The sequence below is a fragment of the Pleuronectes platessa genome, chromosome 8 (genome assembly GCF_947347685.1).
Source record: "Pleuronectes platessa chromosome 8, fPlePla1.1, whole genome shotgun sequence".
NCBI lineage: Eukaryota > Metazoa > Chordata > Actinopteri > Pleuronectiformes > Pleuronectidae > Pleuronectes > Pleuronectes platessa.
Window position 1 is genome coordinate 18,993,118 of NC_070633.1, and position 26,290 is coordinate 19,019,407.

General features: G+C 43.4%; 2 protein-coding genes across 3 annotated transcripts; one reads left to right on the plus strand and one right to left on the minus strand.

The window, feature by feature from the left end:
- The first annotated feature begins 138 nt into the window (after nt 1-138).
- Nucleotides 139-10,411, plus strand: csf1ra (colony stimulating factor 1 receptor, a). Of its 2 annotated transcripts, none has more exons than XM_053428027.1 (22): nt 139-322; nt 572-695; nt 2,339-2,623; nt 2,789-3,076; nt 3,161-3,297; nt 3,380-3,545; nt 3,662-3,863; nt 4,226-4,341; nt 4,482-4,593; nt 4,681-4,880; nt 5,202-5,293; nt 5,431-5,557; nt 5,825-5,929; nt 6,146-6,256; nt 6,359-6,521; nt 6,605-6,687; nt 6,800-6,903; nt 7,020-7,142; nt 7,230-7,341; nt 7,423-7,522; nt 8,417-8,528; nt 8,862-10,411. In XM_053428027.1, exons 2-22 carry the CDS (start codon nt 644-646, stop codon nt 9,006-9,008), a joined length of 2,937 nt encoding a protein of 978 aa, XP_053284002.1. In that variant the 5' UTR covers nt 139-322; nt 572-643; the 3' UTR covers nt 9,009-10,411. The 2 variants fall into 2 exon arrangements, with proteins under 2 accessions (XP_053284002.1, XP_053284001.1); XM_053428026.1 differs by having other exon boundaries at nt 140-322; nt 2,336-2,623.
- Nucleotides 10,412-10,993: 582 nt separating this feature from the next.
- hmgxb3 (HMG box domain containing 3) lies at nt 10,994-26,231 on the minus strand. Its single transcript, XM_053428023.1, has 21 exons — nt 25,925-26,231; nt 25,404-25,529; nt 25,079-25,253; nt 23,786-24,262; nt 23,591-23,683; nt 22,790-22,924; nt 22,455-22,699; nt 21,997-22,109; nt 21,835-21,915; nt 21,586-21,668; nt 21,375-21,482; nt 21,123-21,263; nt 20,379-20,686; nt 20,042-20,169; nt 17,428-17,559; nt 17,141-17,325; nt 16,815-17,037; nt 15,870-16,003; nt 14,933-15,052; nt 14,299-14,508; nt 10,994-13,822 (listed from the first exon to the last, which is right to left on the minus strand). The coding sequence occupies exons 2-21, from the start codon at nt 25,514-25,516 to the stop codon at nt 13,151-13,153; spliced, it is 3,876 nt and encodes a 1,291-aa protein (XP_053283998.1). The 5' UTR covers nt 25,517-25,529; nt 25,925-26,231; the 3' UTR covers nt 10,994-13,150.
- Nucleotides 26,232-26,290: the final 59 nt, after the last annotated feature.

Here is a 26,290-nt window from a genome sequence, read left to right on the forward strand (position 1 = left end):
CTCATCTCCATGGGTTTCTCAGGAGAATTGTGCCTTTCTGTGGCAAATTGGCACTAGCTCATTAATTAGTTGAGCGTGATATGTTGATCCGCCTCCGCCCACACACACACAGAGAAGGATCCCTCCACCCTCAACCCTCCACCACTTGCCGTCTGAAAGATTGCATGTTTGCTGTGTGACTCCTGCGGAGGAGACACTGTCAACAAGCAAGAGGGGACAAGAGGAACAAGAAGAAGAAGAAGAAGAAGAGGAGCAGAGGAGAAGAGACGAGGGGGGAGAAGGGATTATTATGCTCCTCTGCTGAGCTGCTACTCATCAGCAGGTGGGTACATTTGAAATAAATGAGTGATGCTGTACTGTAAAGTAAACCAGTGCCATATTCCATACACTGGTCTGCTTTGTTATTCTATTGTTCACCAATGAGAATAACCATCACAGTGGATTGCGGCTCAGCATAGGTTCATTTCTTTACAAGGCGCTGCTGCTCCGACCAGTCAGAAAAGAGGAAGTTAATTAGGGGGATGACCGCTTGTGTGTTGGTGTTCTCATTTCTGCTTCTCCAACGCCACAGATCATCACAAGAAGAACTTTTTTTTTACCACAAACATCAACCTCCAGGCTGCAGGTTTGGAGCTGATCCAGGATGCAGCCCTACCTCGCCCTCCTGCTGGGGATCGTGGCCTCAGCTGCATCAGGTAAGGCCCAGAGAACACTGACTTTTAATCCTTTTGTGACTTTCATTGTTCTATTTTGTTTTTAATTGAAAACTACTGTAATGATAAACCATGTAATTCAAATAAAATGAAATGAAATGAAACAAAAAGAGAGGCAGAAACTTAAAGAAAGGGCACGGCATGAAAAGTGAGTTTTTAACACGATGGTTTAAAAGCTGTAAAGTATCACGTGTTGTCAACGATGGAACGAGCTTTGCTAAGTGGTAAAACCAACTTGAAATTAAATCCAGTTGCAGTAAGATGTTTTTATGTCCATGACTTGTTTATCTGTGCCAATACAGACCAGTGATTTATGTCTAGCTCCATAAATGTCCCGTTAAACATTCTTTGTGAATAAAGCTCTCATGAGTTTATCATACATTTCATGGCATAAACTCGTGGTCAGTGCAGAGGAGCAGGGAAACAGTGTGCGCTTCTCCATCTCACATCTGACACGCTGTTGTGTCTAATGAGCAGAACAAGTGCAGCATCATGAGTTGTTTCAGGGTCATTGTTGAGCTCTACTTTGTTTGTCACTCTCTTTGTCCCGCTCATGTACACCACACACGTATATGCTCGTCTCGGCCGTTGGGCTTCAAATTGCAATTTCATGTATTTGCATTCAAGGACATAGAGGCAACTGTTGTTGGGTTTAATTATTGCTGAACGAATCCACCATGGCTCCACTGCTTTGCTTTCTGGTGTGTTACTGTGTGAGGTGTAATCGGGGTCATTTTGAGGTTGGATGAATAGTTCATTTAGTCGAGGGACTTTGGGTGAAAGGTGACTGTTTACTCGAGCAGGAGTTAGGAAAGCCCAGACGAAAAAAACTGAATAAAATGCTGATTTCTGGTTTCAGACTACATTTCGTTCTTTGTCTCTCGACTTGATCTTGTGTGCTGTGGTGAATAAAAAAAAAAAAATGCTGAACATTGAATCTCAGTTCTGCTTCAAGCTCCGAAAAGAAACTGAACGAGTAAATGGAAACTTTTATAACCCTTATCAAATGGTCGTTTCAATACTAAATGATGAAAAAGTGCAAGGTATCAATAGCGTTTCAATCCCTACAATGCTGAGTTTCCACGATATTCCAAATCCTCAACAAAGTCATCAGCGAGCACTTTGTTCTTCACCCCTAAGACTAACTGTGTTATTCCCTGAGAGATATAATCATTGATTCACTTTAATATTCTCTAAATAGGTGATAAATGTTAGGGCCTAAGTTCAAATGTCACAAAAATATATATTTTCATTTTCCAGCTTTCCAGTTTTTATAGCACTGATGTTGAGAGCCACATGGTGAAAAGCAGAAGTGAGACGGAGGGAGGGATGTTATTCTGGTCCAAGTCTTCAGTCTGCTTTCAGAATATGTCCACTTCAAAACTAAATAATTCCTGGAGCAGACGAGACGTCTCTGAGATCTCAGTTATTTAAAAATGACCAAAATCTGAAATCACTATGGAGCAACAACACGATGGAGCAAAAATACTGTCAAGGGAACTTATGCTGCTGAGTCTGTTCTGAGTCATTTGTTGTCCTACTTTTCCTTCTGTGGTTAATTCCACCTTAAAAGTCAACTAATGCATTAATTGATTCATATTTGCCCTCCTCCTCCTCCTCAGCAGTATGGAGGCGTCCAGTGATAAAGTTCAACTCCAAGGTGGTGGGGAGTTCCGAGGTGGTGGTGACACCCGGGAACCCTCTGGATCTGAGGTGTGAGGGCGACGGGTACGTCAACTGGCAGACCAGGCTCACCAAACACAAACGCTTTGTGTCGAAGGGCAATGGGAACGTCCGCACCTTGAAGGTGGAGCGTCCCTCTGGAGAATTCACCGGAACGTACAAGTGCTATTACACGGCCGGGTCCCTGCACGGTGGCCTGACCTCCTCAGTGCATGTGTACGTACAAGGTGAGCTCAGATGAATGAAAGTCTCACTGTCCCATGCTTTCTCTTGTTGTTTGGATCATTGTCCCCTCCGCTTACACCTTTCTGTGTTTAGATTTCCTTTGTGCAAATGTCACATTATTAATTCGTTTTTCAATCTAATGAATTCTCACCATTTCTCTCCCACAGATGCAATCCGTCTGTTCTGGACCAGCAGCACATCCCTGCGGGTGGTGAAGAAAGAGGGTGAGGACTACCTGCTGCCCTGCCTGCTCACCAACCCGGCCGCCACACACCTGGGCCTCCGCATGGACAACGGCACCAGCGTGCCGCCAGGCATGAACTTCACCGTCGACCGGCACCGTGGTATTCTCATCCACAACCTGCACCCCAGCTTCAACGCTGACTATGTCTGCACAGCCAGGGTCAACGGAGTGGAGAGGACGTCCAAGGCCTTTTCCATCAACGTCATTCAAAGTGAGACCTCTCTGCCTGTCAGGAGTGTTGTGGTTATCGGAAGGGTATGAGGGTTTTCAATTTGACCCACATTTATTGTTCCAGAGCTTCGTTTCCCTCCTTACGTCTTCTTGGAGACGGATGAGTACGTGCGCATCGCCGGGGAGGAACTGAAGATTCGCTGCACCACACACAACCCCAACTTCAACTACAACGTCACCTGGAAATCCACAACTAAGTCGGTCAGTAGCAAGAACTTTCTGACCTGTCTTGAATCTGGTAGTTATCATTGATTTTAACTTTTTTATTTCTTTTTGTCTTCAGAAACCAACCATTGAGGAGCGGGTTCGCTCCAGTGGAGAAAATCGCCTGGACATACAGAGCATACTGACCATCTCCACCGTGGACCTCGCAGACACGGGGAACATTTCCTGCATTGGTACCAATGAAGCAGGGGTGAACAGCTCAACCACGTACCTGCTGGTTGTGGGTAAGACTCAGAAACAGGCACACTTGCAGTGACTGATACTGAAACGTTTGGAGCACGTGTCCAGCACTGATGAATGACAACAAGCTGACAGTATGTACCTTGATTCTCCTGAACAGACAAACCCTACATCAGGCTGCTGCCCCAGCTGTCCCCTAAACTGTCCCGCCAGGGTCTCTTGGTGGAGGTGAACGAGGGAGAAGACCTGGAGCTCACCGTTCTCATCGAAGCGTATCCTCACATCGTGGAGCACAGGTGGCACACGCCAACGTCTCCCAACACGTCCACACATGAGCAGAGGTTCATCCAATATAACAACAGGTACGACACCGCGGCCAGAGCTGGTGCAGTGCAAACCAATGTGTGTGAAAGCTGCTGTGTTACAGGCTTACACAGCGTAAATTTAAGAAAACAATCCGGTGTACTACAGGAAGGAGAAGCTACTCTGAAAAAGTGCTGTCGCTGCATTTTGGGTGAATTTGACAGGGAACGCCAAGGTCACTGTATTTCCTCAGGTCATGAAACCGTTTGCAGAGGGAAGAGTTGTGTTCTCCTTTTAGAATGTTGACGTACCCTGAGACGATACATGGGAAATGTCTGAATTCAAACCGCAGAATGTGTCACTGCGGATTCTGCAGACATTCCTCTTTTTCTCAGCTGGTCTTTTTTTCTTCTTCTTCTAGATACCATGCAACTCTGCAGCTGAAGAGAATGAACGCACAGGAGCAGGGCCAGTACACCTTTTATGCCAGGAGCAACTTGGCCAATGCATCCGTCACGTTCCAAGTCCAAATGTATCGTAAGTGATGGCCGAAGTCAAAACAAATGTTTTTACTGTTTGTTGAAAGGACGTTAAAAAATGTCTTAATCTGATGAAGGGATTCGCCCAATTTAGCAAAACTCAACATAAAATTTTCCCTCATTTGTCTTCGCTGGCAGAGAGACCTGTTGCTGTGGTGAGATGGGAAAATGTAACCACACTCACTTGCACTTCATATGGATACCCCGCGCCAAGAATCATCTGGTACCAGTGCTTTGGGATACGGCCTACGTAAGTATCCCTGCGCTATGAACGACAGTAAGTTTGGTGAGTTGCATGTATCCTCTCTCTGACTGAATCGGTGTTTCAACGGGGCAGGTGCAATGAGAACACCTCGGGGCTGCAGTTGGCGATCCCTCTCCAGGCTCCCACCGTGGAGCTTCAGAGGGAGGAGTACGGCGCCGTGGAGGTGGAGAGCGTCCTCACCGTGGGGCCGTCCACTCAGAGGATGACGGTGGAGTGCGTGGCCTTCAACCTCGTCGGCGTCAGCAGCGACACTTTCGCCATGGAGGTCTCCGGTGGGTGTTTGGAAGATGTGAAGCCCGTCTTTGTGCTGTGTTAATCATGCTGTCACATGGACCAGAGTCAAATGCAAATCTAATTTCTCCATTGAGAAATTGTTTTTCTAATGGTCAGCTGCTCCCTTCCTTTGTAGCCGGACGCCTAATTAAACTGTATGAATCCATTCTAATCTAATCTGATCTATTTTTGAAAAATCATCCTTGCAAATAGCATAAAAATTCCAGAAAGGCGATTAAGATAAATCAGCTTGCATGAAACAGGGTCAGCACATACAAGTTCAACTGTGTATGAATGTTGTTCTTTCTTGGAATGGACAGATAAGCTCTTCACTTCCACTCTGACTGGAGCCGCCGGAATCCTGGCCATCCTCCTGCTGCTGCTGGTTTTCCTCTTTTACAAATACAAACAAGTAAGATACACATTTATGTTCTATTTGATATATTTATACAAAGTAGTGGAATATGTAGATATTCAAATTTTCCAGAGAGACGTGCTTTTTGTTTTGAGAACACTCTTGACCGTATCTTCACTTTTCTTTTTTTTCAGAAACCCAGGTACGAGATCCGCTGGAAGATCATCGAGGCCAGAGATGGAAACAACTACACCTTCATTGACCCCGCCCAGCTGCCGTACAACGAGAAGTGGGAGTTCCCACGAGACAAGCTGAAGCTAGGTTTGCACCATTTCTCTTAAACTGACTCAATCGATCTTGAATGTTAAAAATAAAAAATAAAAAATCCTGAATCTGCCCCCTGTTAACAAACAGACAAACTCTAATGGAGACATATCGTCCTTGGCAGTGTTCTTGTTGAATTATTAATATTAAACTATTAGGTACATATTATATTAGCTTTAATGGAATAATAATAATAATGATAACATATTATGATGAATATGTGACTTCACATGACTGACGGTCTCATATTTCATGTGTGACCAGGAAAGATCCTGGGCGCTGGAGCTTTCGGGAAGGTCGTCGAGGCCACAGCTTACGGTCTGGGAAAGGAAGACAACGTTTTGCGTGTGGCTGTGAAAATGCTGAAAGGTGAGCCGGTGTTTCGGAACCACGATCGAACAGAGACTCATTTGTTTACAGAAGTTAGAGGTGACTGGAAAATCCGAGGATGTTCTGGTCAACGTGAGGAAATGTCTGTTTTGGGCCTTTGAAAATCCGCCCTAGCAACATCCTAAAACATTTGTTGTGCGTGATCAGATGCAATAATATGACTCTACGATGACAATCTGTATCATGCTTATGCAGCCAGTGCCCATTCCGATGAGAGAGAGGCCCTGATGTCTGAGCTGAAGATCCTGAGTCACCTGGGACACCACAAGAACATCGTCAATCTGCTGGGAGCCTGCACCTATGGGGGTCAGACACCTTTCTGAAAGATTCCTCAGAAGTAATTGAAACATCCAGCACAGCAAAGATAATTTGTTGGAAGTGTCACAACGTGGTGTGTTTCCTCTTCAGGACCAGTGCTTGTGATCACGGAGTACTGCAGCCTCGGCGACCTCCTGAACTTCCTTCGCCAGAAGGCCCAGACGTTTGAGAATTTTGTCATGAACACGCCCGACATCATGGAGAGCTCTAGCGACTACAAGAACATCTGCAATCAGAAGCATTTCATCAGGAGGTACATCCCTAAAAACATCTGCATTACAAAAAAGGGACGCTGGGTCAAAATGTGTTCCTGATGACGTTTCTTTCCTCCCACAGTGACAGCGGGATCTCCAGCGAGGTATCGAGCAGCTACATGGAGATGAGGCCCAGCCAGCCGCAAAGTATGGAGCCAACTCAGGGTAATAATGAAAATAAAGTCACTCAGCAGAGTGCTGTTCAAAATCCTTGGTATGTTTGCTTCCTGTTTCTAGGGAGTTACTAATATTATACTTGTGTGACTCATGCTTGAAGACACTGTGTGTGAGGAGACGGGCGACTGGCCCATGGACATCGACGACTTGCTGAGGTTTTCTTTTCAAGTGGCTCAGGGCCTCGACTTTCTAGCTGCCAAAAATGTGAGTTACTTTATCGTAGTAGTTTGACAATTAACTTGATCATAAATCTTAATGCTACACGTCTCCCTCCACTGATCCCATTGTGTGTGTCTGTGTGCGTGTATGCGTGCTTGCAGTGTATTCACAGAGACGTGGCTGCCAGAAACGTCCTGTTGACCAACCTCAGAGAGGCCAAGATCTGTGACTTCGGCCTGGCTCGGGACATCATGAATGACTCCAACTACGTGGTGAAGGGCAACGTAAGCATTTGACTTCATTAGAACCAACGTTTGCTGACAACACACGAGGTGAGCCTGGTAAAGAAAAGCAACACTTCCTGTCTGCAGGCGCGTCTGCCAGTGAAGTGGATGGCTCCGGAGAGCATTTTCGACTGTGTGTACACGGTGCAGAGCGATGTGTGGTCCTATGGAATCCTCCTGTGGGAAATCTTCTCTCTAGGTCAGAACACAAACACATGCTCCCCAATATACATACACACATTCACTTTGCTAAATTAACAGCGTGTGTCTCGTCTTTTAGGCAAGAGCCCGTACCCCAGCATGGCAGTGGACTCCAGGTTCTACAAGATGGTGAAGCGCGGCTACCAGATGTGCCAACCTGACTTTGCCCCACCTGAAATGTAAGTTCTATGCTAAAGCAATAGTAAGCCAGTCAACGTTAATGTCTTCTCTTATAAAGGTTTTCCTCACATCATATCAGGAGAGTTGTTTTCAGATTGAGAAGAAACATTAAGTTGGAATAACTGCAACAAAGACTGATTCATAAAAATAAATGATTCATCCTAAGATGACACCACAGTTCAAACAGCATGATTCCCAAACGTTCATGATAACGGAACAAAGACCCTCTTCTCTTTTCGTCTGCTGCCCCCCAATCCAACATCTCAAATAAATGACAAATGAGGTGAACTCATGAAGTGCCTCCATTATACCTGATGCAAACACCAAAACTCCTCTGTACCAAGCCTCGGACTCCAAACTTATCAAGTGGCCGAGACGAGAAATATAAAGGGAGAGTTCTTTCCCAGTATCAGGAGGCCCTAACATCTGTGTGCGCTGATTTGGCATGTCTGTCACACCACCCGGAATAACTGGTGCTGTGGAAACCGAGGGGACTGAATCTGAGTCAGGGCCTAATCATCTGTTGTTCTCCTGTGAGTCAGGCCTCAGTTCTGCCTGTTAGCCACATGATCTCCAAGCTAGGGAGCCATGTAACTGCTATTTCACGGCAGCAAAATGAGACTGGAGGGTCAGGGGCTCTTATGAAGGAGGCTCTATTATCAAACTGCGTCACCGCCTCCATGAGCACCCCCCCCCCCCCCTTATTTATTTATCGGATTCGGCTTCATGCTGTTGCTCAATTTCTCCGCAAAAGCTGAGCAGTTTTCCGTGGAAATCGAGTGCATCGAGGCCCCGGCCATGAAAACATGTGTAGTGCAACATCACAGTGTTTTGTGCGGTGGATTTGTTCGGCAGGAATCGGCCTCTTATTGTACGTTCTGCTTGTGTTTCAGCTACGGGATCATGAAGATGTGCTGGCACCTGGAGCCCACGGAGCGCCCCACGTTCAGCAAGATCAGCCAGATGATAGAGAGGCTACTTGGGGACCAGCCCGAGCAGGAGCAGGTGAGTTAGTGGTAGTTTGGTTTGGCTTCATCAAAAAGCTTCCAAAAGGAACAGAGCAGGTGATGCTGCAGCCAAGATGTCCCCAGGAAACCCAGCGTTTCAAAAGCTAATTCTCCCCCAAAAAGGCGACAGTTCTAGCCACGTTTCATTAATTGGATTTTTCGTGATTAAACGTGTTTGGGTATTGTTACCAGAGGAGGTAATCAGGGTTTAGCTGCTGGTGCAGTTTGAATGCAGGACTTCTTTCACTTGTAACACCATAATATTTAGATGAAGACGAAATTTGGCCTTTTCCATTTCGACTCTCACCGTCGCAATGACGCCTCTCCACAGCTAATCTACCAGAATGTTCAGCAGCAGGTCACAGAGGGTGAAGTGTGTGACGAGTCCAAGTGCTGTAACGGCCCCTGTGACCAGTCTTGTGACCACGAGGAAGAAGAGCAGCCTCTGATGAAGACCAACAACTACCAGTTCTGTTGAGCCCGGCTCCGGACCACCACCAAGAACTGACCCGAAATCAATCGCTCAATTGACGTCAAGCCTTCAGGAGAACGGGATAAGCTGCAGTCTGTGGCCCGAGCGCGACAGCTTGTTCCAGCCGCTGCACGGTCGCAGAGTGTCGCCTCCACAGCTATTTTCTGCTGCTTGTGCCCGAGCGCCAGACAGACCAGCAGCTGCAGTGAGCATGTGACTTGCTTCTTTGCAGACCATGACTAGAAACTGCCGCGTCTCACACCGACTGCAGACGGGAAAGCAGGAAACATGTCGACAAAAACACACAAACATCTCCAGCAGTGCCTCGCCCTAAACGCTACGCCCTCACGCACTCTTTATTATTCCCCTGAGATGTATTTTCTGCATAATCAAGAAGACAATTTGTCCTTTGTTCCGTGTTCTTAATTATACATTGTACACCATGTTTATCACTCTTTTTTTTTTTTTTTTTACTACTGCCCTCGAGAGTGCATGTGTTGTTCCAGCTCAGTCACTTTAGTCAGCAGCTTCACTTCCTTTTCATCGTTGTATGCTTTTCTCAGTGGAAGCAGCCAGAAAGTCGGGAACACTGGAGCCATTGAGCCACGTTTTCATGTGGTGCAGACGAACCCGATTTCATTCCCCAATCACCTTAATTGAACATCTGAACAGTGCAAGTGTTTCTCCCTCCCCTGGTTGAAGCGCGCCGAATCAGCCATGGAGAAGGCGAAGAAGGACCACGTTGTTTTCCCCCTTTATGCTTTGATCAGAGCTGCATTTCTTGTGACACACTTACAGTAGCTGTCAGTTGGTGGCAACATGTGATTGTTCCACTTCAGTCTAATTAATTAACCAGTGTTTAGTCTGATTTAGGAGCAGGGAATACAACTGAACTGAGCAGGGAAATCGGTGGATCCACGATGGATCAGACGAACTATGTTTCAGCTCTGAAAATGTGAACGTTGTTATTATTATCATTATTACTATTACGTGTGTGGCACAACTTAATCTTCTCATTTCCTGTAAAGCTAGAAGAGTGTTACGCTTCACTGATGTCTATATGTAGCGGTCAGCCTTCACTGCCATCAGCCTTCACTGCCATCTGTATGAACGTTTTAAGAATAGTATATAAGCTATGTGAGAGATACAGACGTTTCACTCGTGCTTGCACCTGAATGCAGCACGAGTGACACGCCTGATAATGTATATATCTCGTGATGTAAATCAAGTGTCCACTTTATTTTCGCCGAGACATTGTGGAGAAGATACTAGTGCGTCAATATTTCATATGCTGTATGTGTTGTGTGTTTTTTTTTTTGGAGCAAACATGACAATCAATGCAAAACCTGCCAATTAAAATCAGCGAAAAACTGCAGAGGTGTTGAATAAAGCTTTACTCTTGAAGTTTACTGGAACAGTGAGTGTCCTGTATGTCTAACGCTTATAGTAGTTTTCTTTGTGTCACACAAATGTCCTGATAGAAGCTAAGTGACCTTCTGTCCTCACTTCCTATTTTTATTGGATAATGTCCAATCTGCATTTGATCCGGGACATTTCCCACAGTATCTGTCTACATTGCACAACTCTGAAATCTTTAAGGGGAAGTGTTTGTCCCATCACACAGAGTCGAAACGCTTCTCCTCCTCCTCCCCCCTTTTCCGAGGTATATTGTCTTTAATGTGTCTTTTCACAGTTATTACTGATTCTGAGTGAGTCTTTGTTCCACTATTCTCCTTCCGACACACCCTCTGTCTAAGTAATTATTTCTTCTCATCACTGTCAAAACAGAGTTTTATAGTTATAGGAGTTAGACGGAAAGAGTAAATTCAAGCCATGGTTCATTCTTACGTTGAGTAAATATAAAGACTTATTAGCAGTGAATAAAGAAACAAACAACAATTGAGGTTTCCTCCATAGTGAGGCTTTATATTGCAAACAAACCAAGTATCAAAAAACTATGATTGTCACACACTCCTAAATATCAGTCCCCTAAACATGTCTGTTTTCATCAGATCAAAGAGATCAAAGAAAATGTTGAGAAACCCCTTTTCTCACAACGTTAAATAAAGTGAATACAAAATTCCAGATCCACTCTAAAGTTTTTTTCGAGTTCAACCTTGGGTCATGCCGCACCCCTCCACAAATTCCTGCTAATAACGCAAAAAAAAAACATAATCTCCTTGACGGAGGCAACGATTATCAATCAATATAATTGTCATCAATAGCAATATTACAAAAATCCATAATAAGGTGATACAATTCTTATGCATTGAGCAAACAAATGACTGATCTAGTTCAGGTTTTGAAAATGTTTTGCTGCTTATCAAGCGTTTGTCTGTCTCTGCTCATAAAGAACAGTTTAAACCAAAACCTTCACTCAGGAGCAGAAGTCAGTCTTTAAACTTAGAATTAATAATATGATTTATATTGTGATAAATATCCACCAGCCAGTCTGTTAATCCACAATCCTGATGACTTTGCAATTAGAAGCAGTTTGGTGCTTTGAATATTGTCCTTATAAAAGAAACTTAAGATCATGAAATATATGGTAATAATGGTAATTATTGATGCAACAGTTTCTATTTGATTCAACAGAAGCATTTTCCATAAAATGGAGAGAAGTGAAAGCGTCTCCGCCAATTTAGAAAACACTTTGTACGTGTCAGAGGTTTCTCTGCCTCAAGTTAACATCAGAGGCCGAGAGAAGCTTCCTGATCTCCTCTTTCCACAATCTGGAGCTTTTCCCACTCTGCGCCGCTCGAGACGACCATGACATGTGGGACTTTTGAAGCCTCTCATCACGCGACTGATGCAGGAATTATAGTGATTCTGGCGGCTAGCTTTGATGAAGATACGAGTAAGAAACCCACTCACTGCTGCTAGGCTTCTAGCCCACATGGGATTGTGTGTGTGCGTGCGTCCTGCCACCACCTCTGACCAGTTATAAAAGTGTATTTCCCTTTATATTATCAAATGCTCCTAGAAGCTTCATGTGCAACTAACAGTAAATCAGACAATGGTTTATATTAAATAAGATTGGACTCCATTCATTTTCTTTATTTGTAGCATCAGCAGCTTTCACTTACAGGATTTCACTGGTGCAGCCATTTATCCACACAAACGGTTGTGCGGTGGTTTCCTTGAAGCCAGACGTGTCTCTATTGAACACCTGAAGCTTCAGTAAATGATCCATTCGGTAGATAAATCATCAAAGCACTTGACGATGGCAGGTCCACTACACGTCCTCAGATTATTCTCCATGTGAAGATAACTGCATGTGTCCTTGAATGGATCTACAAAGACAAGATGAACCCAACTAAAGCAAAAGGCCACGAGGTCCATCGTCATATTATGGTATTAAATAAACAGATACACAGATAGTTAATCAAACCTTTAAAAAGCAAACATCGCTCACAAAGGCAACAAGTGGCAGGTGAGAGGTCAGAGTGTGAAGCACAAAGCAGAAATGTCTCTGGACTATAATATTAAATTAAATACAAGACACTGCTCCGGATTAAATATTTACATTTAGACTCAACTTTAAATTAAAATCCTGTTTAAATCTTCACAGTCACAGAAAAGCAGGACTTAAACTTAAATAACCGATACATACACTTTCACTTCATTTAACCCTGGGTACCATCCTGCAGATGAATCCAGAAACATGCGTCTCACTGTCCTTCGAGTGTCCCTCCATTTATAGAACTGCTAAGACTTTGAGGGTCGTGGGGGGGAGCTGACAATCCCAGCTGACATTAGGCGAGAGGTGGGGTACAGCCTGGACAGGTCGTCAGCGTATCGTCCAACACACACAGACAAACAACCACTCATTCCCACTGATCTGTGTGTGTTTGGACTGTGGGAGGAAGCAGGAGAAACCCCACAGAGTCACTGGGAGAACATGCCAACGCCACACAGAAAGACCTCAGCCGGGATTTGGACCAGGAACCTTCTTACTGTGAGCTGAGAGTATTTTTATGTTTATCTATTTCTTTTTTAGTACATTCACTCTCCACTATTAATCTTCACAGCAAACACCACTGATGCAGTTTATCATCAAGTGTTCAAACTGTCAACTCTTTCACATGCAGCCAACTTGACATTCAGTCCATCTCTCCCCCTGCTCTGTTGATACATCCTCAACATTTTTATTCAGGCACAACAACCTCATGTATCTCTGTCCCTTCCTCTTGTGTCTGCGCTTCAGTTCCAGATCTTTCTTCTTCTTCTTCTTCGTGTTCTTTCTCCGTATTGATCTGTGCCACTCCCAGTCGGTAGAGTGCATCCCTGATCACCACCTCTCCCGGCTGACAGGCCTTCACCACCTGGTTGATCTGCTGGCTCACGATGTCCCTGCTGGTGAGGAAATCTACCAGACGGTTGTACAGGTAGTAATAGGCTGTGTTGCTGAACACCACCGGTGGCCACCGCGCACAGCTTGACGAGGAGCAGTTCTCGGATTTCTCTGTCGAGTCTTTGTCCAATTTCTCTGTGTGTTCCTTCTCTTCCGCCTCTTCATCCTCCTCCTCCTCCTCCTCTTTCTCCAGCTCAGCCACCAGGCTGACATACGGCTCCAGGTCTCTGCAGAGGGACATGGAGTGGTGCTCTGGAGAAGGAGGCTCTGTGGGCTGCTCTGTGGGCTGCTCTGTGGGCTGCTCTGTGGGCTGCTCTGTAGGCTGCTCTGTGGGCTGCTCTGCTGCAGGAGGGTGGACCAGCCAGCAAGAAGAAGATTTGGTGATGGGGTGGACCTGCTGGTTCTCCGCGACCAAGGACAGGTCAGCACTATAGGGCTGATCCTGCAGCTCAGCACATGACACAAACTGAGAAAGAAGATGGAGATCAACACTAATGTCCTTCAACATTCAAAATAGATGGATGCAATTAAAGCAAAGTCTTTGATCTAAATGTAGCAAACATACGGAAATTAGATTTTTTCAACACATGGACTAAATAATGTTTTACAATAATCATTTTAACACAAGATGAAGACTAGAGTTAACACCCTGGGGTTGTATGACTCCGCCAACCACTGCAGTTTCAGTCTAAAATCTTTTTTTCACACTCATGTGACCTTGACCATTGAAATCTAAACAGTTAATCTTTGAATCCACAGAACAACTGGTCAAAATTTGAAGAAATTCCCAGAATGTGATATTCAAGAGGCCAAGAACATGTTTACTGAGCCCACCGTGACCTTGACCTTTTACTACCCAAATCGAATCACTTAATTCTTGAGTCATATCATATCAGGTCATCCTCATTTATAGATAAGTGTGAATACAGTGAGGTCACTCACCTCTGGCTTTTCAAAGGGGTCACAGAAGCAGCCTTGGTTCCTGCCCCACATCTGTGTTGCCAGTTCTGGATACTGCATGTCTGTACAGAGCGCCACCTGGCGGGCACAGTCACTAACGTAGACCGGGGGCCAGTAGCGGGAGGAGAGCAGCAGGTCCACGTGATCTCGAGCCGTCTCTCCTCTCACCAAGTACTTAGAGCCGGACACTACCTGGAAACAGGGATAGGAGAGAAGAGGATGATGGTGATACACAGGGGAGACTTTAGATTTTTAGGATTAAAAGGGGATCCTTAAAACGTTTCTAAATTCATCTATCAAAGTTTGTTATGTGGGTATTATGTTTTGACATTTTGAAAGTGTTTAAACCATATCTTATTTAAAACATGTCTTTCCAAGACATCATCTTTCACATAACTAAGCATCAGAGTAAAAAAAATAGACTAATTAATTAACTATTCCAAGGGGCGTCAACGAGGGGGTCTGCAGAATATTATCATCTGGAGGTCCTTTGCTGTGAAAAAATTAGAAGCTCTGACCTCTTACTGCAGAATCTGAGCTTATGCGTAGAAAGGCTGTTGGTTTGAAAGTTTAGATGAACAGAATAATGAATCTAAGTTTTTAAATATGGTTTTACCTTGTGGGGGCAGACCTTCGACAGCTTGCCCGCGGTGAGGTGTGGAGGGGGCTGAGGGGCGGTGGAGAGACCACTATGAACAAGTGTGTACAAGGAGACCAGAGACGCCAGCAGCTCATTCTGTCAAAAATGGAGACAGAGAGGAGGCTTTTATCTAAACAGACTCGCACACAGATACGTCAAAGATCAGAGCAACTGAGGCTGCTTCCAGACATGCACTGAACTCTGAAAGGGATGTATGTGAGAACACAAATGTTAGTCAGTTGCTCCGGACAAATTCCAGAATATTACCAGTATATCATTGGAATGTCTGAGTGAGCCCATGTGAGAATAGGATAAAAAAGAGTTGCCATACATGTAGAAGATGCTGACAAAGACGTGTCATTAAAGCTTTTGGTGATAAGGATGCCGGTCTGGATGTGATGTAAACAAAAACATGTCATATTCTTCCTTCTGCACGCTCTAATTTCCTTTAAGGGAACACCAGCCCTCACCTGAATGTTGTGAACATTTTCCTTTGTCTATGATTGTGCCTATCCGGGGCTATCTCCTGCTGCGTTCTACATAGGTTAAAGGAAAACCTCGAAAAATGTCTGGACCCAATTTTCTGGAGTTCGTTTGTGAAAACAGAATTAAATAAAGGATGAGGAAAACGTTTTCAAGCCAAACTCAAGTAAACCGACTTGCTGAAATACCTCTGGGACCTTTGAATAAGTGTCAAAGCCTCATCAAGCGAAAGGTGCGAGGGAGGGAAGGTGGATTCATTCATCTTTAAAGCAGTATCTTATCACATGATCTGTATCTTTGTTCCAACAGGATCACTAGTAGTCTACATATCATTTGACAGTTTACATACTCACTTCAAGTCGCTAACATACGACAGCAAAACAAGAATGCTTAACAAGCGCAAAGGCACATGCTTCTCACACACACATACCTTGGTGGAGCCTGGGGTGGAGCTCGCCCCGCAGCCACTCAGTATTGTTCTCAGCTCGTCCTCGTTGTGTTCCTCAATCTTGTCGAGTTGCAGCTGACCGTCATGAATGAGACGCACCAAAACTGATGGATCTCCTGAAACACATGATGGAAACTGTTAGTTAAAAAAAGAAAGAAAGAAGAAAAACAGGATCCGCTGCAACCAAAACAAAGCTTATAATCGCTATGTATAAACCAAAGCTGAACAATTATACACATGATTGTCTCGTTCTTATAACTGATATAAAAATGTTTAAGTGTTCTGAGAACCTAAACGATCTGGATAATCCTGATTCTGCTCCTTAATCTGCTTCCTCTTCAAGGAAGCAGATTGTTAACACAATTGAAACACTTCATATGTTAACAAGTTGAATGACGGAAATTCAAGACCGATGTCGGGCCCCAGAACTATTGACACTTCCTCATAATAGAAGATAAGGTGATGTAGCCTATAGAATTACCCTCGAAATGTTATCTCATAAACTACAGACAGAGACCAAGTGTTTGTTGACTCAGTTATCATTCAAGACTTTTTTAGACTCTGATCAGACAAACAAACAAACGGGTGAAAACCTAATAACCTTTGTGGAGGTAAAAGGTACACAGCTTATAGAAATCAATAAATAATAAATTAGTACAGCATGAAACAGTAAATTAACACAACGCTAACAAAGTATTAGTTGAAACTGGAACCCCTTAATGAAATGTAGATACAGTATAAATGTATGTGTATAATACTATGATCTTCTACCCATAATAATCAAAGCATATCCGTTCTATAAAAACCGGTATCTCCTCTTGGAACTTGTTTCTCTCTTAGTCATCATTTGCAAACAAAATAACCTCAACAGTGACAGGATGAGTTTGTATCAAGGCAGATTCAGTAGTAGTTGAAAAGACTCTGTACCTGAGGGCTCGGGCGTGTGTGACGAGGCCTTGTCTTTCTCTGTGTTGATGACAGCGGGACTCCTCATCAGGGGGGGGATGAAGGGGGCGATGATGGAGGCGTCCACACGTGTGATCGGGATGTCGGTTGGAAAAGCCGCCTGCTCAATAGCCTCGCTCTCCATCGTCAGCCAGAAGTCATCTATGTGCACCTCATCGGCGACTGAGTACTCTGGCCAGGTAAACTATAGAGACAGTTCAGAGGAAACGTAAGAAGCCGTCGCTGCTAAATACACAGATGTAACAATTGGGTTTCATTTTGCACTAATGCTGCAGTTAATCTGTCACCTCCACATTCTTTAGCTCCAGCACATTGTTCCTTTGTCGTTGTGCGATCTCCAGCTTGGGAGCCACACCACAAATGCCGCAGATCATATCATTGTAATCTCGCACCGTCAGACACTCAAAGGCCCAGTAGCCGCTCAGGAGAAGCTCTTGGATTTGAGATGACTCCTCTGGACTCAGTGCATGGACTGATGCAATAGAAGAAAGACCCAGTGAGATTCATAAAATATGGATGGAACAAAAAAGGGCTTTGGAGAATTCATGTGTGTGCAATGTAATCCTGAATTTACCAGGGTGATTGGGGAAGTGGTCTAGTAAAGTCCTGGCTGCCTGAGAGGGGGCGTGGCCCAGTTTGATATTTGCCCTCATCTTCAGGAACAGGTCGATGCTCACCAGGACTTTGTTCCCAATGTTGAACAAACCTGTCAAAAAACAGGTAATAAAAAATAAATAACTAGAACGGTACTGGGTAGATCACACACCAATCAAGCTGCAACAAATTTCATTTTCACAAATATCAGATCCGTGAATCATTCCCTTGGAAAACTGTTGAATCAGGGAATGTTAAAGAAAGTAAAAAAAGAACTCCAGGATCTGTCCCCTGATCTGTATGTTGATCACTTAGATTTCAAAGATTCTTTCCTGACTCAAACCACATCCTGCAAAGTTTTGTGGTAATCTGTTCTGTTTTTTTTGTGTAATCTTGCCTAGATACAAACAAACTAACAGAAAACAAACAGAGAGGGTTAAAACATATGGGATGTAATAACTGTTCTGTGATCTTTTGTTTCAGTGTTCCCTAAATAGCAAAGCACACACAAGAGTGAAAGTACTAATATTGTGGAGAACGTCCAGGCCTCATATATCTGACCTACTGTTGTATAAGATTAGATTTTTTGGTGGCAAGTGACCATTTAGATTTTGAATAAACTACCTGTTTATACAAATAATGCTTCTTTGTAATTGATTCATTCAAATACGTGGGGACCCGTCTGCCACGAGAGCGGCATTAAATGGTTTGATAATGCCACCTCTTTGCTTTTCATAGTTCCCACATTTCAGGTCTGTTTATGGACCTACAAAAGGTATAAAGTGTTGAGGAGCAACCACCAGAGCACATCAGAGACGAGACTATTTGCATTAGAGAAGCAGTTTCATGAATCAACAGCTTGGCAGGGATCTGGTAAATCTACTTATTTGGGGAGAAAAACAAATGATTTATTAAAAGATTTGTCTGTTATCCTATCTAGAAGCTAATAAAGCAACATTTTAGATAAACACAACGCTGCCTCTGTTCAATTTTGTTTATGTCATCTATATTTATTTTTTAATGAAGTATGTGCATATAAGAAAACCCAAAGTCCACAGAGGCAGCGCTGTTGTTCAGTGATTGCCGCCAACTCTGGCATTTGGCGTGAGACGCCCACTGTCTGGCCTTGTCTCATGCTCTCACGCTGCCTGAACAAATCTCACGCCAAATAATTTGAAGCCTTAAAGCCACTGTGTAAATACAGCATCATTATAAATAGACTTTCCGAACATCAGACTTTTTTTCCCACATTTCAGCAGCAATATTGGTCGATAAAGATTACAGGGTGTAAAAAATAAACAAACACAAAACAAACAACAGGCCTTTGATTGTGTCACTGTGGCTAATGGAGACTCAATTGTAAAGTTTTGCTATAAATACAGATTTGAGCTGAACTTGCTGAGTGAGTGTGGAACAGGTTAGATGAGGCTCATCAATCATGTCTCCTTGTGTCACTGAATTTTTAAAAAAATTGTCAGAGGAAGCTGAAGTTTAGTGCGTCCGCTTGCACAGAAAAGGAAGACGTATATAAAACCTTATTTTACTGTGGTTAGATAAACTGTCCCGAAACATTCTTTTAAAGTTATTCTGAAAGCATTTTTCCCTTTCTGATATGGATTTGGCATTTGAACAAATACCGAGAACAGTTTCAATACCAGTTTATTTAATAAAAAAAAAAAAAATCAACTTACAACCAGTCTCAATACAGCGCAAATACTCTTAGCTTAGTTTAAGCTGCTGTTTTGGGCATTTCTGATGCTGGTATCGCTATTTGAAAATCTCTAGTTTTAAAAATGTAAGAATAAACTACATACTCTTAAGAGAACATACCTCTCCGCCAAGGCCCAACAGTTCTTTTATGAAACCACTGATAAGTATCAGTCCCCTGAATATGCCTAAAATAAAAAATCTAAATAAACTGTTCTCTGCGATATTCCTGAAAATTGGGGGAAAAAATGCACTAGCTCACAATGTTAAAGAAAATGAAAATAATGACATCAAAGGTTAATGGGTTCTCCTTTGGCCTGTACCACACTCTGTTTTTTTTTGCATGTGCTTTATCTATTTATTTGTATGCGTCAGTATTTCTAGTTTTTCCCCTTGTTTTTGCAGCGTCCACTGTATTCTGCCTACAAACAATGATGATGCCTACTTAGAAGTTTCTGTCAATACACTAAAGATAAATGATGATAATAATATAAAATGATAATTATATAATAGTTGCAGTGTTTGCATAATAATGCCAGTATGTACTTGGCACATGCAGCAGCTAAATATTAGAAAAGACTCAGCATTTTCCATATAAATAAGTCTTCTTATCTTAATACCTGTTGTAGTTCATAGTTTGTTGTTGTAGTGCCCCCCTGTGGTCAGTCAGGAAAAGTTTCAACAGAAACACTGTTTGGTTTGCAAACAACCAGCCTAACAAATCCAGGGTACCACTGCAAATGGTAGTGATATGATTCCGAGATATATAACGATAATCTGATCTTTGGGAACAATATGTACAGGGTCATGTCTGGCTAGACAATGGACAACAGTGAAAACGTAGAAATAAAATGTACAGGCTGTTGTAAGTGCTGATAAGTGATTACCTGGATGCAGGTCAGTGAAGCTGTGCAGAGCCAGACACTGAACGTTCAGACACACCTTGAGCTGGAGAGAAGCCGTCTGCATCAGTGTCTCAGTCAGCAGCCAACAGTCCTCCTGTCCCGCTACAGTACTACAAGACAAAAGACACAATGCACAAGACACATACACCAGTTTACATTTAGAAACCAAGAGGACTTGCTACTAATAAAATAAGAGTTGTAGGAATAAGAAATAATTCAACCAATAAAAGTCACAACAAACAAAAAACACTGGCGGCTCTCTTATTGTCAGACGGATCAAAATCTCTCTTTGTTATCATCCCGATTCCCATTTCCTCACCTCTGACCTCCTTTGAACAGAGGGTAGTTACACAGGCCACAGTGAGTAGCCGCTGATTCATAGAACTGAGGCCACCCAGTCTCCACCAGTGTCTCCGTTCCGACGCCGTCTTCGTGTTCCTGATGAGACGGTTGAACCAAGATGATCTGGAGACTGTTGAGCTCCTGGATGAGGTTTAATGTTTCCTGTAGCTCTGAGTCACTTTCAGGAATCTGCAGGGAGCGGCGCAGGAGCTGCAGTGTGTTTTGCCTCTGCATGTCCCTCTGGGCAGGATTCAGGGCCTGGTATGGATCCAGAAGAGTTCCAGACTGAGAAAGGGCCGAAGGAGAAAAGCAAAATTAGAGAAAAATAAGAAGCAATTTACTGATGTGTTTCCATTAGGATATCTATTTCTGTAATATTTTATCTTGATGTCAGGATTAATATAATTATATTCACTAGTACAAAACTAAATATAATACTTTACAAATCTAAATATAATACACAAAGAGAAAAGACAGTGTTTTTTTCTGTCAAAGACAGCTTCAAAGCCTCAGAGAAAAAAAGCTAAGATTTATGACTCAGCTCCAAAGGCCTGTTATCATTGGTATTATATCTAGATTTATGAATGCCAAGAGGAAGCTGCTCTTGGTTTCAAGGTTGTGCTGAGGCTCATAAAACGGGGTCAGGAGGTCGGAGATAGAGCTGAAAACTAATCTTACAGTATCTGCACTTCAGAAAAACTTGGCGGACGTAAGCTTGCACCTTCGCTCCCTTGGTGTTCTTCTGGGTCAGCTCACAGCCACATTTAGGGCACGTTGCAGGTTTGTGTCTGTTCTTGTACATGTAGTCACAGGAGGGGTTTTTACAGCGCCCCCTGCCTCGCGCCGTGGACAGTCCCAGGTCCTACGAGAATAAAGACGAGAAAACATAACATCAACAAACATGACAAAATAGCATCTCACTTAAGAACATTGATAAAGAAGGAGACAACACAAATAATAGTTGTATACTGACAAAGCTGGAGACAGTGTGCTGTTTGAACGGCACGACTGACACAATGTTCACCCTCCCGTCAGTCAGAGTGGAAACCGGCTGTCGTCCATCTGCTGAGTCAGGAGAATCCTATGGAAAGACATGCTGAGAGTTAGGAGACTGGAATAGATGTGCATCTTCACCGTTTTCCCTCTGAGTCTGTGTGTTGACGTGTTTGTGTTTGCGTGTTAACCTGCTTGGCTGTGGTTTTGGGAACTGTCTGGCCGAGTTGCTTCAAAGTGCTGGGTTTGAGACCTGAGAAACTCTCTCTGGGAGCTGTGGTTGGAAAAACAACCTCATCAGCTGAGAGAAGAAACAGTCCACTCCCTACATGTATTTACAAATAACAACAATAAACACTGGATATAATAAAGATAAGACTAAAATAAAATAAAAAGATTAGATTGAGGAAATAGAATCAAAGATAAAGGCTGCACAGTACCAGGTGAGGATTTGTTGTTGTTTGCAGTCTGGTGTTTTCTCTTTTCAGGTGGTACAGTAAGGATCTGAAACAAAGCTCGTCCTACAAACACATACACAAGTAAATATCTAAATCCATATGCTGACAGATTATTTTCACACCATGTAGCAGGTTTAATCTGACCTGTGTTGTAATAGGCTGGGAGGATGGGTCTCACAGGCCTCTTTGGAACAGTGGCTGCGCTTCTGTCTTGAACTTGGACTATAGCCTCTTTTGGGCTGTCATCCAGTGGTCTACTTATAAACAGAAGGGAGGTGTTAGTAGAAACAGTTTTTTCTCAAACGTCTTAGTCCTATTAAAACTATCCAATTAATATTTTACACTTTACGCATTTCAGCTTTTTAAATAAACATCCCAAGTTTTGAAGAGAGATAAAAAATAAAGTGTATATTTATCAAAAGATTATCTAGACACACGGAAACTGACCTATATTTTTGTTTAACAATTTACACCAGCATTAATGCTTCAGTCTGCAAACAGGGTCCTGGCACATTGTGAATTGATCTCTGTCCACAAGATAAAATTTATGACATTAAAAGCTTTTATATGGACTCAATGCTTAAATCATAATGGAAACTTACTTCGGTTGTTCCTGTGACTTGGTGCTGCTGCCCTCTGGTGGCTTTCCACTGAGAACTGCGTGCTGCTTTCTGGAGCAACCGTGAACTCTTCCCTCTTGTTTGCCCCCACCGGCGTTTGTGTTACTGACGTCAGCATTCCCGTCCTGAGCAGCGAGCTGTGTGGGTTGACAGCCTTCACCAGGCTTGGCTTCAGCTTTCTGGGGAAACTGCTTTGATGCTGCTTCTTTCTCTTGTTTCTTCTTTGCCTGATGTGATTAAGTTGATTAACATAGACCGCAGGTCAAAACTGGGGCAACTCACTGTAATAATACTAAAAGATTTAGCTCAACACTCACTGCAGGTATCCATTTTCCACCTAAGCTGCTCCCACATTCAGGGCATGTTGGTGGCTTGTGGCGGGTGACGTACACAAATGAACATCCCGGATTCAGACACCTCCCTCGACCTCTCCTGGTGTATGTCTTCACAGACTAGAGAGAGGAGGGAAAGGACTTCATGTCTCTTAAAACAACATACACTAACAGGACTGGTATTCAATAGAGTGCACACACCTCCGTGGCAATAATAGAACTAGAATAACTGCTCTGGGGTTGTATGCCTCTGCAAATCAGTGCAGTTCCCGTCAACAGCTTTTTCCAGACTCAAATGATATCACACTAACCTTTGACCACTGAAACCTTATCAGTTAATTTATGAGTTCAAGTGACAAGTGATCAAAATGTGATGAAAAAGGCAAACATGTTATGTGAGGCCACCCTGAGCTTGACTTTTGACCACCAATCACTTTATCTTTAAGTTTAATTGATTATTTAGACCAAATTTGAAGAAATTCTGTCCCGGTGTTTTTGATATGTTGCATTCCCAAAACCAAAAATGTGTTTTAGACAACCTGAAAATGTGTCAAGGCACCGGTTATTTGATAATTTGTACAAGATTCATGATTTTTGGTGCAAATGATTTTTTTGTGCTATCCTGCTGACAAATAAACAAACAGACTGACGGTGTGAAGACATAACTTCCTTGTCTGAGGTAATAATCAGATTTTTCAGACATAGTCACATAGATATTTCTTTTTCTGAACACAACCTATTCCTATGCTGACATCACTAAAGTGCATGAGTACCACAGGTTCTTACCATTTTATATGAAGGTTTGTCACTTTGTTCCACTTTGGCTCCTACAGAGACCATCATCACAGACCCGACACCTGCCTTGGGCTCCAGTAGATTCTGAAGTGAAGGAGAAATAATTTACCTATATAATTTAAACAGTTTTGTGACTTAAATGGTGAGATATGTAAATTTGTACATGTTAATTTGTGATAATCTCACCTGGGAGGGTATAATGGCAACCACCTGCGTATTCTCCCCCTGTAGTTGTTGCACCATGGCCCAGCCATAACCACTACCAGCAGCTCTTGTCTCATTTCCTTTCAGTGTGACCCCATTTGCCGTTAGGTCAGCGGAGCCCTGGGCTTCTGCGGAGGAAGGGGAGGAAGGTGGGAGTCCTTGTTGGGCTGTGGGGCAAGACACCGTTGCTGATTCCTCTGCTATGTTATCAACAGCAATGGGCAGCTCAGAAAGTTCCACCTCGCCAGCCAGACCTAGAGTTGTTAACTGGGGCTCTTGGGTGAAGGAGACAGAGGACAAGCCTCCTTCAGGTGGAGGTTCCAGAGATTCCAGGGTCCCTTCCGACTGAGAACCTCCAAGATGCTGATTGGAGGAGCAGCCTTTGGACAAGAGGAAGTAGCTGGCTCTGGGGAGGATCTTGCGGAATCCTGGCAGGTCTTTTGAGGAGCTGAGTGAGGACTGAGGAGGACAAAAGGTCAGCAAGGTTGGTCATAACCTATTAATATGAAATGACGTTGACACTACAGTAGACACCAGTGAATCAGGCTGGTGCAGAAATGCAGCAGGAAGACGTATCTTTGCTGTGATAATTAGTGAAACGGTTCACTTCATTCTGACTTTATCTGTAGTTGCATGAGCCAAATCTACTGAAACAAATAAAATACTTTTTGTTGCATATGAGTGCACTGAAGTGGTTAATCATTAAAAAGGACTCAGCAGCCCAAACTAAAACCCGCCCTCCATCATCCACAGACCCTTTTAAAGAAGATTGGCTTGGGTTGACTGCTCAGCACAACCATTAATGTACCACTATATGATCTACATGTTCTTAGCAAAGAGAAAGTCATCATACATACAGGCTCTATAAACATTATTTAATTTTTAATTTTTAATTATGTGTTATTTTGTTGATATTCTCAGTTACACATGACATCTCTTGCACTTCTGCCCAACCTGGGAGAGTGATTCAGATTCAGATGCTCACAGAAACTGCTAAATGCCATTTAACTATGAGCACAACAAAAGCATAGACATTCATGGGGGGGTGCACGCAACAATGATCATTGTTCAAATGAGTGTTTACATTACAAATGTTTGTATTGTTAATGATTTGTAACAGGTCGTAATGTAAAGTTCAAAATGTCCATTAAAATAGGCTGGTCTATTCTAGAATTTGTGGTTATAGAGGGAGGTTTTATTTGGAGGATAGTGACAAAGAGGCTGCACAGGTACCACACTGAGTCAGTATGTATTACAAAAGTTGGTGCAGCTTACTGTATCCAGCCCTTCCTTCTCAGTCTTGGCCTTCTCCAGGTAATAGGCTTTTTCAGCCACACTGAGTCTTTTCCAACTCTCGCTGATTCGCTTGTTGATCTCCGACTGTGGCAGATTAGGTACTTCCTGTTGCATAAGCTGGTGAACATCAAAGTAGTAGAGCAGGTAGGCAGACCTAAGAAACACAGATCCCACGTGTACAGTCAGTACATGAGGATGAGAGAGACAGCTTGGACTTCTGGAGGCTCAATCCCTCCAGAGCTCTTCTCAGGGCTATGATGATTTTAACAGCGGTGTGTGAAAGCCCTACAGGCGATGTTATTACCTGGGCTTCTTGGCTTTTTCAACATTGTCTTCCTGAGCTTTGCTTTTCCTCTTTTTCGGGGTGGTCACCTCCGTTGGGTTGTAGCAGCTTTCCACCTCGTACACTTTCTCCATGATTTCCAAAGATCTGGGGACAACAGCATGGGATCATGTTTGTTGGGGGGAGACATTTCTGCAGAGGTGTTGTATTGAAGTGCATTAAATAATATCATGCCTCTAAGAGACTGAGTTGCCTCCCCTTTAAATGTCAGCAGCAGTGAAATTGTAATGTTTTTTACAGGAGCCATATAGACACAGAGAACATAGGGGCTAATGAAAGCTGCTGAATGTAGGACAGGCTTGTTCTTCATGCAGACAGAAAACAGCTCAGCAACATGAAACACAATGGGAACTCTTCAGGAGACACAACATGTCCAACCCACTGGTCCTTCCCTGCTTTAAGAGTAGGTGTAATGGCGTGTGTTTATACTGCCTGTACCGTCTCCTGTTATCCAATGAAAAGCGTTCTTGTTGAAGCCTTACCCACGACGGCCTGAGCCTCACAAACTGCTGTCAACAACCTTTAGGAGTCGCGGAAACACTCCGACATGATCCCGGCGGCCGCTGCAGCTGAGCAGGCTCCATTCTCCATGTTGTGTGGAACCTTTGCGGAGAATTGGAGTCTGTTAACAAGCTGCGTTTCTCTTCGACTTGTGCTAAACATGGCGGCTTCGTTGCTATGGTCCTCAGCCAATCAGAGGCAGGAATGAACAAGTGCAGGCCAATCACAGGAGACGTTTTTGACACGTGAAAGTACGGCGTGCGTTCCGTAATACGACGGTACAGATCGGGGCCACCAGGAAGCGCTGTTTTTAGTTATTACCAGTATTATTATACTATTTTATTAAT

Excerpts from the sequence above, each read along its gene's own strand:
- csf1ra (XM_053428026.1), top strand. The coding sequence starts at position 644 with ATGCAGCCCTACCTCGCCCTCCTGCTGGGGATCGTGGCCTCAGCTGCA. Across the intron at positions 4,594-4,680 it reads TGCTTTGGGATACGGCCTAC|GTGCAATGAGAACACCTCGG; the intron begins GTAAGTATCCCT and ends TCAACGGGGCAG. Across the intron at positions 7,342-7,422 it reads GTGGGAAATCTTCTCTCTAG|GCAAGAGCCCGTACCCCAGC; the intron begins GTCAGAACACAA and ends CTCGTCTTTTAG.
- hmgxb3 (XM_053428023.1), bottom strand. The coding sequence starts at position 25,516 with ATGGAGAAAGTGTACGAGGTGGAAAGCTGCTACAACCCAACGGAGGTG. Across the intron at positions 21,669-21,834 it reads CAACAACAAATCCTCACCTG|CTCCCAGAGAGAGTTTCTCA; the intron begins GTACTGTGCAGC and ends TTCCAACCACAG. Across the intron at positions 17,326-17,427 it reads CCACTTCCCCAATCACCCTG|TCCATGCACTGAGTCCAGAG; the intron begins GTAAATTCAGGA and ends CTATTGCATCAG.